Source organism: Anopheles coustani, chromosome X (genome assembly GCF_943734705.1).
Source record: "Anopheles coustani chromosome X, idAnoCousDA_361_x.2, whole genome shotgun sequence".
Lineage (NCBI taxonomy): Eukaryota > Metazoa > Arthropoda > Insecta > Diptera > Culicidae > Anopheles > Anopheles coustani.
This window is the reverse complement of record NC_071290.1, coordinates 11,301,521-11,317,090: the sequence shown is the minus strand read 5'-3', so window position 1 is coordinate 11,317,090 and position 15,570 is coordinate 11,301,521. Positions and strand designations below refer to the sequence as shown.

Genomic DNA, 15,570 nt, shown 5'->3' with positions numbered 1-15,570 from the left:
TTGGAGCCTATTTGTAAATGAGTTATCGTGTGGCGGTGATTGACCCGTTGTGCTTACAATAAAACTAGAAACCAATCATCAACGTAGAGGTATCGCAAGTATAGACCTAACCACATGTTTAGCAAATGCACATTTTTATTTAAATTAGTAGCACATAAGCAAGCACAATAAAGAGTATTCTGAGGCGATCCAAGCGTGGACCAACCGTTACTCCACTACGCCGCTACCCGTTACCCGGGAGCGCTATATAAGATCGCACGTTCGCCATTCGGTCCTACTGGTTGAAGTATTTCTCCAGCTCGGCGCGCATCTCTAGTGGGCTCGTCGTCGGCCCATACCGGCCCACCGGCTGTCCGTTCTTGTCCACCAGGAACTTGGTGAAGTTCCACTTGATGGCGTCGACCAGCGTGCCGCCCTGGCGCTGCTTCAGGAACTGCCACAGCGGGTGCGCCTCATCGCCGTTCACGTACACCTTCGCAAACATGTCGAACTTCACGCCACGGCCCTCGGCGAACTGCTTGATCTCCGCATTGGTGCCCGGTTCCTGGCCTCCGAACTGGTCGCACGGGAACGCCAGAATGCGTAGGCCTGTAAGGGAGAAAGAGCGGAGTGCTTCTGAATTCCACAACATAGAAGTTACAAATGACGAACGTAAGTAACTATATTTTCTATCCAGGTACTTAACAAACTAAAATCTTTGAATCCTTAATTTGAAATCGAAGTAGCTTTTAATGATGACATGTATAAAAGATCTAAAGCGAGAAGTGATCAACAATACCGAAGAATTGGAACACAGAAAGGGACTAAGTGAGATGTTAGTAGCTGGTGGCGTATCCACAGAAGAGTTGTCACACAAACAAAATTGCTGAAGCAAGAAGGGAAAGTGGCTTTAATAGTGTAGCCAGTACCAAATGAAGATTTTAATGATGTTGATGAATGGTTGAATAGCTGTCGAAGGATTCGTTCAAGGATGCAGTTAGCCAGACGCAAGAACATAGGCCCGGCTACAGGGATCACCTCTATTTTCTACTAATCAGTCTTCAAAAATTAAAAGACACATTCCTCCTGTCCCATAGGCATGGACATCAGTGCCTCGAATTACTCTCTCCTCAAGGTAATCTGGCAACAACAGGTCAAGATTTAATTTATAGTCTTCAATTTTGACTACATAATGTACTGATGATGTACAGGAAAATCACGGTGACATCTGCAAACAGGGTTATGTTAGAATATTTCAAGACCTTTTACATGTCATTGATTCACATTATAAAAAGGAAGGGTCACAGTACCTTACCCTACGGAACTCCCAAGGTATTTATTAACGGACTAGATAAGGATCCTCCAAACAAGGCCCTCTGTGTTTTCTCTGCAGTGTGTGGGAGGAGCCATCTGATCCATCTCAAGGGGTTCTGGTTCTTAAGGAATGCTCTTATTACCCCTCGATAACAGTGGTCTGTTGCTCAGTAACCAGTCAACCCTTGACATTTGAATAAACTTTCTTCCATATTGCAAGAAAGCTACCATGTTGAAGCTGTATCTGAACTCTGCTAAGCTACACAAATACCAAAAGTACTAGAATCAACCAGAAGTTACTGCGAGGTGCCACAGAAAAGTGGGAATGAGAGCTTAATCACTCAATTGTAAAACAATTATAGACATAGTGTTCAACGCCGTTGGAAATGTATAATTTCGGCTGGCAAAGGTATGTGCCTCTCCCCAAGTCCTAATGCTCCTAAACTTTCCTTCCCGCCGTAAGCCACTCTTCACCGGAGATGTGGCTGGTGCTTAGTTCAAATAACTTCGAGGCGCGAACCTCGAGTCACACATCGACTTCAAACTCGTAAACTAGTTCCGACAATGTCGGAGGGCTGCAGTACGACAACGGGCGCGCGACGAACAAGAAACGGTAGTAGTACTCAGCTGCCAACGCTTTCGACAGGAAGGATTTGATTTGATTAGGGATCGGCAGCACATGTAATTAACACCCGTGGGCAAAAGTTTCCACACCACCACCACCGAAGGATCGAAGCGAACCGGGGGTCGAAGAACTCCACCGGACGGTACCGATCGGTGGTGGGCTAAAACTTCGCAAAACCAAAAGTTAAACACGAGTACCCTCCCCTCAGCCTATAGTCCCCTATATCTCAAGGCCTCTAGCCAAACTCTTCGGAGGGCTGTGTAAAATTTAATCGCACTCATTTACGTTCGAAAAACCCGCCCCGGACGAATGCGAAACTTTTTCCCACCGAGCTCAGTCTCTCTCGACATCCTTCGCATCCTCATCCAAGTACCAGGGTTTTCGGGAAAACGTTGTGAAAATTATTCAACGCACAAAACCAAGCCATAGGGTGCGGGTCCATTCGCCGAGGTTTCCTTTCCACTCCAGCGGCTTTTGGGCCATCTCGGTTGCTCTCATTAAACCGTTCAACCCCTCCCCAGGGAGGTGGAGGGTGGGGGGCATATTTCGCCCTATCGATCGCTTCTCGCTTTTCCGGCTGGAAGTGGCCGAATGGGATGAATCGCACTTAATCACCGTAGCGGAACACTCCAATAATTTAGGAAAGGGCGCGAACAACAAAGAAACTATGGGAAAAGTACAGCCGTCTGGCATCGGTGTGGGTGTGTGTGGTTGTGAACATTCGAATTTTCCACCTCAATGCACCTACGAACTGTGTGCGTGTGTGTGTGTGTGTGTGTGTGTGTGCGGCTTAGAAGTCATAAAATCACAGCCCACACCTACCTCACACCGTGCCGTTGCCTTCTGGAAAAGTCCAAAAGAAATAATCCAAGCTGAACCCCCTCTCCCTCGCCCCAGGCCACCCTTCGATAGGAGGAAAAACAAAGGGGGGGGGGGGGGAAGGAGCGGAACAAACGCCCTCGAGCCCCCGTACATAAATCCGCCGGAAAAACCATTGCAACGAAAACGGTTCGAACATTGGTAATAAATTAGAAATTCGTGAGAATTTCCCGGCTCCTGCACAGTGGGCATATTGCCGGAGTTAATTTTGACGTCAACCCATTTTGGCGTTATCAAACATCCTACGGGTTCAGTACGAACTGCACAACACATACGTGAAATGGAAAAGTTTCAGTGGATTGAAGGTATCGAAACTCAGTACTCATAACAAATAAAAGTTAGCTGTCAACCGATTATCTTGGATGGATAAGGCTGGTGTCAAGAAATTTTTCAAATTCTAAGAAGATTAAATTAATATTATGATTTTTCCTAGATGAAAACCACAACTCTAAGCTTATTAAATCCCACTTTGTTTGACAGATAAAATTGTGCGACAGCTTGCAGCTGTCAAATTCCATACATTTTCGCCAGTCAAAAACCTGACGCGGTAAAACACTGACACCAGTCTAAACAAACGATGTGCAGGATTAAATCATATAGAGCCTTTCAACGATCATTTGAAATAGTTTCTACCGTAGACTCCATTCAGAGCTGTCAGTTGACCCAAGCTGTCAGACAAAACATTCATGAAACTTAAAAAATAAATCTCTAAGCTGGCTTCGATAAGTGAAATTTTAGTTGCGTAACTAAAATTGCTCACTGATTTGCGTTAAGATATTCTAAGTTGGGCTTGACATTAGTTAAATTAACGTTTGTCAGGTACTATTAACACGTTGACTGCCAAGCGTTGTTAGCACACTTTTTAGTACAATCTTTTTCAATAAAATTTGTTTATAACATTTATTAAAAAAACGATTTTTGAAGGCTAAGCGAAAACTTTATATGCCACGTGTGATCTATGTTTCCATGAGAAACCAGGTTACCTGTCATCCTGAACTATGCGCGGGACAAACCCGACTGTGCGGTGCACAGTGGATACCTTATGGTTTGTCATTGCCGGTAGAATTCTTCATCCCACGAAAACCAGGAGGGTGGATGTGCTCCGAAAGCGGCAATAAATTACCGTAGGGAAAACCGGAAAAGCGAACCCCCGGAACGAAGGAAGAATCGATGGCGTTGAATAGGACGTTACACCGGTCGATGCTGTGTGTTGCGAACGGTTCCGCCTGACCTCAGCACGAACACCTCGCAGCTGCGGCTTTGGTGGAAGGCCCGATCCCTCAAGGGAGTAGATTTAAAGCACGTTGAAAAATCAACCAACATCGCACCGGGCGGGGGCAGAATTGGAACACAGATGCACACGGTGAACTTTAAAGCTTACCCAAGCTGTAGAGGGTGGGGGGCTGAAATAGTTACACCGGTGGGAAAAAGGGAAACCACCACCACGGTTCGAAGGAAAGAATAAAAATGGCAGAAATAGAACTCAACCTCACCACGGCACAAACATCGGAGATATCGCTCGAAGCCGTCCGATGGGATATTCCAAATGTTAGATGCCAGTAAAATCCAATGAAAACCGGCCCTCGTATGTGCACAGCCTTCCGGTGCCGAGCAACGATTGGTTTTCCCCAGCTGACACTTGTACTTTTGCGACCAGCGTCGGTGTTACGGCTTTCACAGACGAGTTTGTACAACGTTCTGCAGCCATACTATGCCTTGTTGCTGCCTGGTCAGGGATTGCAATTTGATCATTTTGAGAATGGAAGCGGAAGCGGAAGCGAGACTACGTTGAACTTCATACCGAAACTTCCTTCATAAAAAATAATAAACAGTTTGATGTTTAGATTCTACCATTTCAATGAGAGTGAAACCCACACTACACGAAGTCGTATAAAGTTGTATGAATTGCATCTCATATTAGTATATTTCGAATCGGAATCGCATTATGCATAGACATTGTACGAGCAATGTATATTCTTCGTTGCATATGATGCCGATTAAGAATGTAATACGATTTTCTTTATGCAAACATATAGATGAACGAGCAATGTACGGGTAATGCATATCGTAAGTCGCATATGATGCCGACTTTGAAAAATATACGACTAAAAATATACATTTATAACAATGTACGGTTAGCGCCTCCACTTTTGTACGTATAGGCATTATTTTAGCATCATTTGCAATTCAATCTTATTGCATAGAAGTACGATTATTTCAAGTTGATATTAGATTTACAAACATATGTGTTGTGTGAGAATCAATTTAAATATCACAAAACAAAGAAACGACGGTCGAAAAAAGGGAACATACAGGCTACATACATCGAATCAATGGTTTCTTGGATCAAAATTAATAAGAATGTGGAAAAAAACTCAAATAACTAATGCAAACATAATATTTACAGTTACAGAAAAAAGCAATCTAAGTAGGAAAACAAAAACACAGGGTTAACACGTTACGTACCAAAACAAAGTACTATCAACAGACGAGTCTTGCATTTTTTTACAAACGAAGAAGAGCGTTAAAGAGAAGGTAGAAAAAAAATAACCTACAATTAAGCTGTAACAGTTAGCAATTCAAAACTAACCATATCATACACAGACCAAAAAATCAAAGTATAATGAACAAATATACTAAAAGAAAGCCGTTTGCGGTTTAGAACAATCTTTAGAAATAAATAAGTATAATGTGTTAAAAAAGCGATCAAAATGACCGTTAAAAAAGCAAAAGTGTAGTGAAAAATTGTTGAAACTTCCTGCTTCCTGCTATACAAACAAATACTTGGGTTACGACATTTCTCCATTTGTTCTAAATTGATGTGTGATGTTCTATGTTTGGTTCCGCTCGGGAAAACTTCACGACACGCTGGACAATTATTTGTTCCGGTCGTTGATCACACCTGGCAACACTTACCCTTCGTCTCGGCGTACTCCCGGTACAGCTCGTTAAACTCCTTGTAGTGCCCGTCGGTGTAGCCGCAGTTCGAGGCCACGTTCACGATAATCAGCACGTGACCGCGGTACTTCGACAGGTCGACCGCTTTCCCATCGATGTCGGTCGCGGTGAAATCGTACACCGACCGGGCCGCCTTCCCGTCGGTCCCGGTGGCCGGGGGCTGGCTGGCGTTGCAGGCACCGGTCCTGGAAGAAGCAGAAGAGGATAATCCGTTGCTGAAGTGCGTAATCCCTCGGTTGTTTGCGAATCGGTCGCTCGTAAAGCTTCGTTCGCGCTGTAAAGCAGCCGAAATCTCGAGTGCGCTGCTGCCCAACTCCCCGAACTCGAAACGCGCTCTAAATTTTAATCTACTCCCTCGTAGATGTTTGCCTTAGTGCGCACTCAGCGAGAAATGAACCACCGGCCTAGAGAAAGCGCGCTGTATCCCCCATCCTGCCGTCGATGTACCATAATTAATTTACGAAGGCCATCAAGAGCTTCGGCCGCCACTTGCGGTCTCAGACACAATGCCGTGGCAGATCGTCGAGGACGTGCATCCAATTCTGGAGCCATCGACAGTGGGTTGGAACCGCTTCCTATAACGGAAACATCAAATTTAATCCAACCGGCAGTGTAGCGATAAGAACGAGCAAAGGCAGAGGAAAAAACTACATCCCCGTTTCGCAACGACGGTAAACACCCAATCCACACCGAGGCCGCTCTCTCCGGGCGCCGGCTAATGGGTGTTAATTAATTTTCCCTCCTCAGCTTCCCCACTCGCCTCGTGAAAGATTTCCAGCTAACTTTGCTGTTTGTTTTTTTTTTTTTTTTTTTTGGTGGATGTGGCCCGATAATGGATCGCCGGTCGAGTCCCACGGCGACCCAAATCAACGCGAACGCCGACAGACAGCGAGGTCCCAAAAAATTCGCCCATCTCGATTACCCGGTGAAACGGTGTAGGCCAGCTAACCACATTAGGGAGCACTGATTTGCCCGTAAAGTGTGCGAATCAATGCGCGTAATCAATGGAACACGCTTGGCACGAATAGATTACGGAGAAAGTAATGTCGACGTGGTCGTCGTCTACAAGAAGCACCGACCTATCCTTTCAATGGGAGCCTAATCCTATCCTTTTTGGATGATTTATTGTTAGGATTTTAAATTTGGAACTTCGATTTTGATGGTTTTGGGAGAGTAACAAATTGTTCATCCGAGGAAAACTTTACCATACGCAGATTTTACTTGATAACTCGAGAGAAGTCTCACCAGATTTACAGTTGTTGACACCTACCTTAGCCTCAAACCCACCCATGATTGAAAAAGTGCATTCACGTATGTCTCTTACGCTTCCGAGTTTGTCTCTAACTCATCAGCGTTTGTCTCGTACTCATCTGATTTTTTCTCCATATCTGAATTTTGTCCTAAATATGTTTTAAATGCTTTGTTGCTTCTAAAAGATTGGTTATTTAGAATGCACGTAACAATGAAGATTATTTGTCAGTATTGCAAATTATTTTATAGAGCTTTGAAAGGAAACTAGGCAAAATTAATAGAAAGTAAAAATTTTGATACTGACCCAATAAGACAACGATTGTAAACAAACAAAAAAGTGACGTTTAGCAGCTGTGAAAATACCTTCATATCCCGGAATTCATCACTTCTCTTTGGATTGCGAAATGCGCAAACAAAAATGTACTAAAAAGATTGGTGAATAAAACATGTTGTTAGGCACAAGATAGTTTTTAAGCATAAAATAATTGTTGTTTATTGTTGTTGCAGTGTAATTATTTAGGAAAGACATTTTTATTTTTATGTTTTAGTAAGATACAAAAGCTGGTGAGCTGGAGACAAACTCAGACGCGTTAGAGGCAGAAGCTAACGAGTTATTTCAATATATGGCGCATTAGAGACACCTGCATTCGAGATCAACTTTAGTGGCAAGTTTTATACAGCCCAAACAAAAAGTATATTTTCTAAAAAAGTTAGATCATTCACTTATTTAGTAAACAACTTTACAAAGTTGTCAAATCTAACACCACATAAAAAGGAAAACTATAAAACGAACCAATTTGGTCGTTAAAAAGAAGTAAGAAAAATCCAAAACCCCTAAATATTACAAATCGTCCAAAGGTAGGCTCTGTAAATAAGTTTATTTGTATGTTATATATTCAATCCATTATAAACCAATTTTTCAGTTTGAGGCCTTTTTATTTCAGTGTAAATTAAGTGGTTTAATTTTTTTTTTCGTTATGTCTATGCTTCCTAGAAGGTATGTTCAAACTGATTGTGAAATTTGTTTTATTTAACATTCCTATCCGAACCTAACATTCTTAACGCTTCTCACTAGTGATTTTTTATATCACAGTGAGTAGCATATAGCAGTAAGTCATGTTTTGTCATTTTTTGTTTCTCTCCACACGGAAAAAACCTTGTCTATCGTTTGTTTTCTGCCTGCTTCCGGTTGAATTAGAAGCGGAGGTGGATGATTTCGTGTCAGGTGTTCAGGTTCCCGGGTAGAGGGGAAAAGAAAGCACGCGGCAGTCACGCAAAGGATGGGCACAATTAGTAGTGATTCCGTTCGTTCGTGCAAGGGTTTTCTTGCTTTCGTTCTGCCGTTCTACTACTCCGCCTCACCAATCGATAACATACGAATCGTGTCACTTTTCGAACGGTACTGAAGATCATGCAAACTTCCGCTGACTTACCCGGCGGGCGACGACAGCAGATTTATGGCAACTATAGCGGTCCCGAGCAGCCCAGCGGCGGTACGACGGCTAGCGAGCAGGCGGCGACCTAGAAAAAACATTTTTCTTCCACCTTCGTCCGGTCAGCCAATCGAAGTCTAACTATTATGGAAGACTAGAATGTAGAGAGAGACAGTAGAAAAAAAATAGAAACACAATTATAACATTGCTCCAGTTGCGAGTAAACTTAATTCTAATGTTTAGAATATAGGTTTTCTTCTCCCCGTTTATTGCTCTATTTCAGGTTATGTACATGAATACGATAGAATAAAAGGATATTTATTTTAAACGTAATAGATTATACTAATTGCACATTCAGACTAAAGCCTCAAGTAAATAAGATGAACAGGTTAAATATAAACCCGATAAAAAGTTATCTGTCATAGTATGTTTGTTTTACCACTGGAAAGCTAAATGTAATGTAATGTAAAAAGAATGTAATGAAAAGAAAAGATAAAAATTTGATCTATTCTAAAAGAGAAAAAGATCACTTCTTCATTACACGAACCGTAAAAGCTACATACGGAAAATAAATATAAAGTCCAACGAACATCAATGTTTAAGATCCTACTACGAGAAAGTAGTCATAGTTCATCTATAGCATCACAACTCAAAGGGATTTTCCTTTATTTCAGATAGTTTTCACCAATTTCCATTTCAATTGATCAAAAAAAATCGATTTACATGTTTTGTTTTTTTTTTAGTTTCATTACGGATTTGCAAAAAAATATGGATCACGTGATTACCCGGACGTTTTCGATGCGTTAAGCTGTTATTTCACCTTATTTCTCCTCGTGTTTCCATAACAGATGTGTGTGTGGTTTATTTTCTGGCACAATATAAACATTCTTTAATTAAAAAAAACACGGTCTTCTATGGTTGGGTAGATTTTGAAATACATTTTCTGACTTGTGTGATAATAAATCGAGTAAAAATGTGATAATAAAACGAGAAATAGTATGATAATAAAACGAGATAAAGCAAAATAGTTAATAAAAAGAAGCGCAACTTTAAATTAAACACGCCGTAAAAGCTGCACATTGAAAACAATTTGTAAGCGAACAACGAACATAAAGATGTCAGTTCCTTCTCGCTTGCCCGGCTTGAGAACTCAAGCTCCCACTCCCACACAATCTCCCTCTCCTCCCCGCCCCCACCCTTACCGTAAACCCCAGTGCATCCTTCCACCGGGTGCAATTACGTTCATTAAAAAGCATTTAAAATCAGCTCAGCTGAAGTCACTAAAAAGCAGGTGGACGCCCATCGGTCGGCTCAAGTTATAATGGAAAATGACGTCCGGGTCCTTCGGCACGGGCTGGCCATGGAGGAGGAGAAGGGGAGGGGCTGGGGCGGTACTATCCTGGCCGTTGATGCCGGATGATGCTGCCAACGACGGTAAGCAGGTGTGCTGATGGTTTCCTAATGGAATATCGAGTAATTGCACCCAGCAACACCGCCCCCCGCCCTCCTTCAGGCCCCCGTTGCAAGCAAGCAATTCGAAGATGGTTCTATTTTTGTTCCCACTCCCGCTCCGCCTCCATCCGTGCCCTAGTTCCACCGCTTCCAGTGGTTTCTTATGCGCCCTGCACAACATTGAAACAGTGGATCGTAAAATGGAAACCATGGGAAATAAAATAAGAAGTCGAAACCGGGCTGAGTACTTTAAGTTTCGTTTGAAGCACGAGAGCAATCTTTAAAATAGCAACCGTTTGCTTGTGGAAGACCCGTGCAGGAAATGAAGCGAGAGAAGAAACAAAACAGTACGCTGGCAGTCAGTAGGGCGCGCGCTGGTAAGAGGTGGAGTTACCCGGAGCTGCCACTCCATTCCTGCCGTCATTCCCCCCGCCGACACTAGAATCCAAAAAAGAGTCATTTTGACCCCAACGCAATTTTCAATTTTAATATCTTGTAATCAGTTGAATATTTTTACAGAAAAAAAGGCTTTTCTTAAAATCGGAAGCTACAGCTAAAACAAAAATTTCAGTTTTTTTTGTTCTACCAATACCAGAACCAACTTAAATATCCCTAGAATGCTTTTTAGGGGTCATTTTGACCCCTTTTTTAAAACGCTATAACTTTACTATTTTTGAAGATTTTGCAATTCCGTAAACTGTTATTTTTTAGTATATTTGTTGACTATCTTTTGACGTTCTTTTGGTTTTTAGATGCATTTCTTCATCATTCCTCTTGCTCGATGCAAAGTTTAGAGTTAATAGAGTTTTTCAGCTTTTATTTAGTCAAAATATATAAGAAAAAGTATGAGCTAGAAAGTTAGTATGTTGAGGAACATTTCAAAAACAAAATAATATTTTTACAATTACAAATGACGTCATAAGTTGGCCTCACACATAAAAAATAACGCCGATTCCCGTAGTAACGTATGCCGTATAACGCTTCGAAACGCTCTGGTACGGAATAACGGAACAAACAACCTATGGAAAATTTTAAAATCCGCAACGTCAAGACCAATTCGTGGCGTCATTTGTTATCTTAAAAATATGAAATATTGTTTTAAAGAAGGCCTAATATATTTTTTTGAATTTACATGAAACATTCTGAGAAAAAAAAATAAAACTGAAAAGGATTAAAATTCGATTCACATCGATCTTTTTTGCTTAACACCGAGCTAGTGTAGTGATGAAGTAGTTCATAAAAAAAATTAAAAACACAAATAGATAGCGAACAAATATACTAAAAAGGAACAGTTCACGGATTTGATAAATTTTCAAAATAAAAATAGTGAAGTTATAGCGTTTTAAAACTAGGGGTCAAAATGACCCTTAAAAAGTATTCTGGCAAGATTCCAAAGCAATCTACTCTAGTGTTAAGATGTTCGTCCGCAACTTTCATGCCCGTTCCTGCGAGCGTAACGGCAAAAAAAAAACAACGCCCCATCTCCAAACTCCATGGCCTCGAGCCGCTCGGAGACGCTTGTTCCATCGGACGAAGTTTTCGTTCCGTTTTCTTGGGCAACTTTTTAAGCCTGCCTTCGCTCGCCAACCCTCTACCCGCCCGTTTGCACTCAACCCTGCGAAACGGTATTCGTAACCTCCGACCTCCGCCATCTTGGAGCGAGGCAAGGGGGGGCCGCGCGGCGCGGGGATTGCACATGGATTCGGCGATGCAAACAATTTCGCCACTGCTGGCACCGTTTTATTGATCGTTAAACTTTTCCCGTGCATTCCCCCCCCTCCCCCCCCGCCCCCCTCTCCCACCCTGCCCGAGGCAGGTTTGTTGTTTTTCCGCGCTCCTGTTCCGATTGCTTCCAGCGTGAGTACTTTCCCGGGAACGGAGAGATGAGCGCGTGGGAAAAAAGGGTTTTTTCAAGCTGGCAAGGGAAAGAATGTGCTCCTACGCGAACACGGGGTGCTGGGAAAATGCATTTCCCGGGTGCCACCTGGGCAGCCACGCTGGTTCCCGTAATCGCCCGCGGGTTCGAACTGTGTAAAATCACCGCTTCAGGCACCCCCGAGGAGGCGCTTTTAGTTAAACAGCAAGCTCAGCATGAGTCGGCAAAACAAACAGTGTTCACCTTCGAACTCCAACCGGGACAAACTGGTTTGCATTTCCCAACGTGCTCAGGTTCTTAAGGAGCATATGTCACTGCACTTACATCACCTTACATTCTGTACTAAAATAAACCAAAAATGAAGCATTTGGCGAAACGATTCAGTACGAACGTTCTCTTCAGCAAGTGCAAAGGTGCAGCTCAAGGGATGTTTAATTAACACGTTGACTGCCATGGCTATCATAAGTTCTAAAAAGTGTTTGTCCCATAAACAAATTAAAATGCAACATACAAATTATGGTTATATTTAATATCAATTCTTTGGGAAGCTAAGTCTTTGCTTAGCCTTCAAAAATCGTTGGTTTGATAAATGTTATAAACAAATATTATTGAAAAAGATTGTACTAAAAAATGGTCAACGTTGACTGCCAAGCGTTTTTAGCACACTTTTTTAGAACAATCGTTTTTAATAAAAGTTGCTTAAAACATTTATTAAACCAACGATTTTTGAAGGCTAAGCAAAAATTTTGCTACTCAAAGAATTGACAAAAAATATTACTATAATTTTTATGTTGCATTTTCATTTGTTTATGGATAAAAAACTTTTTAGAACTTTTTAGAACTGTCACCCACTTTTGGGTGACATGGCAGTCAACGTGTTAAGACATCCGGAAGCATTACATGTAACAAACGAACACAACCCTCTTTAAAGGATGAACATTTTGAAACGAAACTTAAAAGAAAATGTTTGGTTATAAAATGTATTCAAATAAAAGTTTTCGGCGAAGCAAGCGAAGACTAAACTATATTTTTGTAATCGCTGTAGCTCACTTCTATATTAGTGTAAAGGGGTGCTGCTGTCACCTACGAAATGGGTGACGTGAAAGTCAACGTTTTAACAACAGTTAATTGAATTAAAAACCAAGTAACCAAGCGTTACCTACGTTACCAGGATTTTTGAAGGATTTGAAGTTGCTTTGAAGGATCGTAAAGAACATAATTAGCTTACAATAGTAAATAAAAATTAGTAAACTGAAAGAAATCAATCTGGTTCTCGGGACATGATCGGGTTGAGTGGATAAACCCCTAAACAGGATCGACAAAGAGTTTGTTTTTCTTTAAATGCAACAGTGTAAAGTCGTGAAATCGTTGGCCTTGCCGAGAATAAATAAGGACACAACCGTTTTAATTAGGAGTAAGAAGAAGAAGAAGAAGAAGTAGAAGAAGAAGAAGAAGAAGCAAAGCTCTGCAAGCTGCACATTCGCTTGCACACGCAATGCTTTACCCTCCAACCGAAGGCAAGGGATAACAATCTGGTCGTATGTGCCCTTCCAGGACAGCTTCTCCCTTGTGTGGAAACTACCTGAGTGTGTGGAGACCTTCCAACCGAAAAACAACCGTCCTTGCGCAAGGCAGTCTCGGAAGTCTCACTCACACACACACACACACACACACACACACAGGCTGCAGGTAGCAGAAAAGCGTCGACCACTCGGGCAAAAGAGGGAAAAATGTGGGAAACCAAACCGGGATAAGATCCGGAGCGCGAAAAGAGCGTGTGAGAGGAAAGTCGAGTTGGAGTGGGAAGGAGATAGAAGATAGAGGGCATTCGTGTTGGAGGAAAGTAGGGGGGCGCAACATAGGAAGACGAACGTTACGAGGCGCTGAAAATGCGGGCATTCGGATGGAAAGTTTTTCCCAAGCCTGTCGGAAAAGCCAGCCAGTGGAGAAATTTCCTGCTAACGTGGAAATCTGCACGAACTGTGGAGAGATTTCCCTCCTTAACCCCCAGTCGCCACCACCCCGCGGGGCATCCCCGTTTGCTGCCTTTCTTTGTCACTTGGGGGGGATGGTTGGGATTTGGTTTTTCCCTCTTTTCACCGATTCAAAGTAACTTGTTTTCCACCGAACACAGAATGAACATTTTATACACAAGAAGATAACCGAAGTTAACACTCGACACAACTGAAGTAAACCAACCTTACTGTGAACCTTTGCAACAAACAACGCCGATATTCGAGCGGGAAGAAAATGTCTCACCCAGAAAATGGTTGAATATCTGCGTCCATGAAACAATTTTCCAGCACCAGGTGGGGGGGGGGAAGGAGGAAAGCTCCAGCTTTTCAATGCCATGGACGCCCCCGCCCCCGCCCCCCCCCCCCCCCCCCCCCCCCCCCCGCCGTGGCAGCGACAAGGACGAAGGATGCTGTTGAATTTCCGAAAGCCGAAATCTCGGCGGCCGCTCTCCCGAAATTTTCCGAAAGAGCGAACGCCCGAACGCCCGAAATGTAGGCCGAGTTCACGTTTGCTGGAGGGAAGCATAACTTCCTGACTTTGCCTTTGCATGTCGACGGAGGAATGTGTGGGGGGGGACGTTGGAAAAACCTTTGCAACTCAAACCGCCCGCCACTCCGAAATCGAAATTCGCACGTCAACCATCAAGTGCGGAGGAAAAACCAGTACCACCGCGTGCGTGCATGCATTCGTGATTTTCGCCTTCTCCATTCAGGTTTTTCCTTTTGCGTCTTGCCATTTCCGGGGGCGGAATGGGAAATCCTGTACCTTGGAGCCGTCTCTGCTTGCTACAGGATGCGAGCTCCCTTTTTTCCCTTCAATTTAGGACTTCATCCCCCTCTCCTCCACCCACTCTTCCTGGCTCTCTCTCTCTCTCTCTCTCTCACTCTCGCACGCTCACCGCGGGGAGCGTGTTAAAAATTTGTTACACCATATTTCACACAAGCTGCCTCTACACGTCGACAAATTCGATTCGATGCACGTTCCTCGTGTAACAGCTTCCCGAGCGCCGAGCCGAAATGAGAGCCGAGCGTGAGAGACGGGGGAGGGGCGAGAGGAAACAGAGCCGAAGGTCGTGGAAAACTCTCCACAACGTCATCGGGGGTAGCACGAAAACGGGGCCCAGAAAAATCCCAAACCAGCTTCAACGCGATTGCATACTATCAGGCTCACTGCACGTACCAAAGCTCGACGCGAATGAAAAGGGTAGGCAGTGGTGGAGAGAGAGAGAGAGAGAGAGAGAGAGAGAGAGAGAGAGAGAAGATTTTAAAAAAGAGAAAGAGAGATAAAATGATGGCAATGTCCTGTGGAGAGCGTTCATCTCGTGACATGATGCTTTCCGAGCAGTAAAGTAAAACAGTTTTGAACGCTCCGGAAAATGTGTGTGAAAATGTGAAAACTCCTGAGTCCTGCGAGTCCTGGAGAGTCCGCCTCATCGGCAGCATCTGCAGCGCCTCTCCAAACGCCAATGGGTCGCTCTCGCAGAAGGCGAGGACTGGCGTCGGATTTGTTGCGCTCGGGAAAAGCGTTGTCTCGCGCGTCCCAACCCGAGCCGGAAACCATCCCCCCCCCCCTCCCCCTGGCTGAACCATCTCCTGTCTGCTACATCCTGGCGGGCGGGCTATCTTCCCGCCTTCGATGACTATCAACAACCGGAGGGCAGCTGGCGCGTTGCACGATTGCGCTGCCGACGACGACGACGACGACGACGACGGTCGGGTTGGCGCTGGTGCTCACGTATTTCCCGATCTCATTTCAGTCGCGTACGGGTGCGAGTCTGGACGTGTTAA

The 15,570-nt window shown here is 43.6% G+C and overlaps 1 protein-coding gene across 1 annotated transcript; it reads right to left on the bottom strand.

Moving 5' to 3' along the window:
* Positions 1-13: 13 nt before the first annotated feature.
* On the bottom strand, positions 14-14,021 carry LOC131269510 (glutathione peroxidase-like). The gene is made up of 4 exons (XM_058271906.1): positions 13,967-14,021; positions 8,440-8,593; positions 5,714-5,940; positions 14-588 (listed from the first exon to the last, which is right to left on the bottom strand). The coding sequence occupies exons 2-4, from the start codon at positions 8,538-8,540 to the stop codon at positions 275-277; spliced, it is 642 nt and encodes a 213-aa protein (XP_058127889.1). The 5' UTR covers positions 8,541-8,593; positions 13,967-14,021; the 3' UTR covers positions 14-274.
* Positions 14,022-15,570: the final 1,549 nt, after the last annotated feature.

Bases quoted from the DNA above. Each gene is read 5' to 3' on its own strand.
- LOC131269510 (XM_058271906.1), bottom strand. From the start codon at position 8,540: ATGTTTTTTCTAGGTCGCCGCCTGCTCGCTAGCCGTCGTACCGCCGCT. The intron at 5,941-8,439 runs GTAAGTCAGCGG...TGCTTCTTCCAG, and splicing joins CTGCTGTCGTCGCCCGCCGG to GACCGGTGCCTGCAACGCCA. The intron at 589-5,713 runs GTAAGTGTTGCC...TCTCCCTTACAG, and splicing joins GGAGTACGCCGAGACGAAGG to GCCTACGCATTCTGGCGTTC.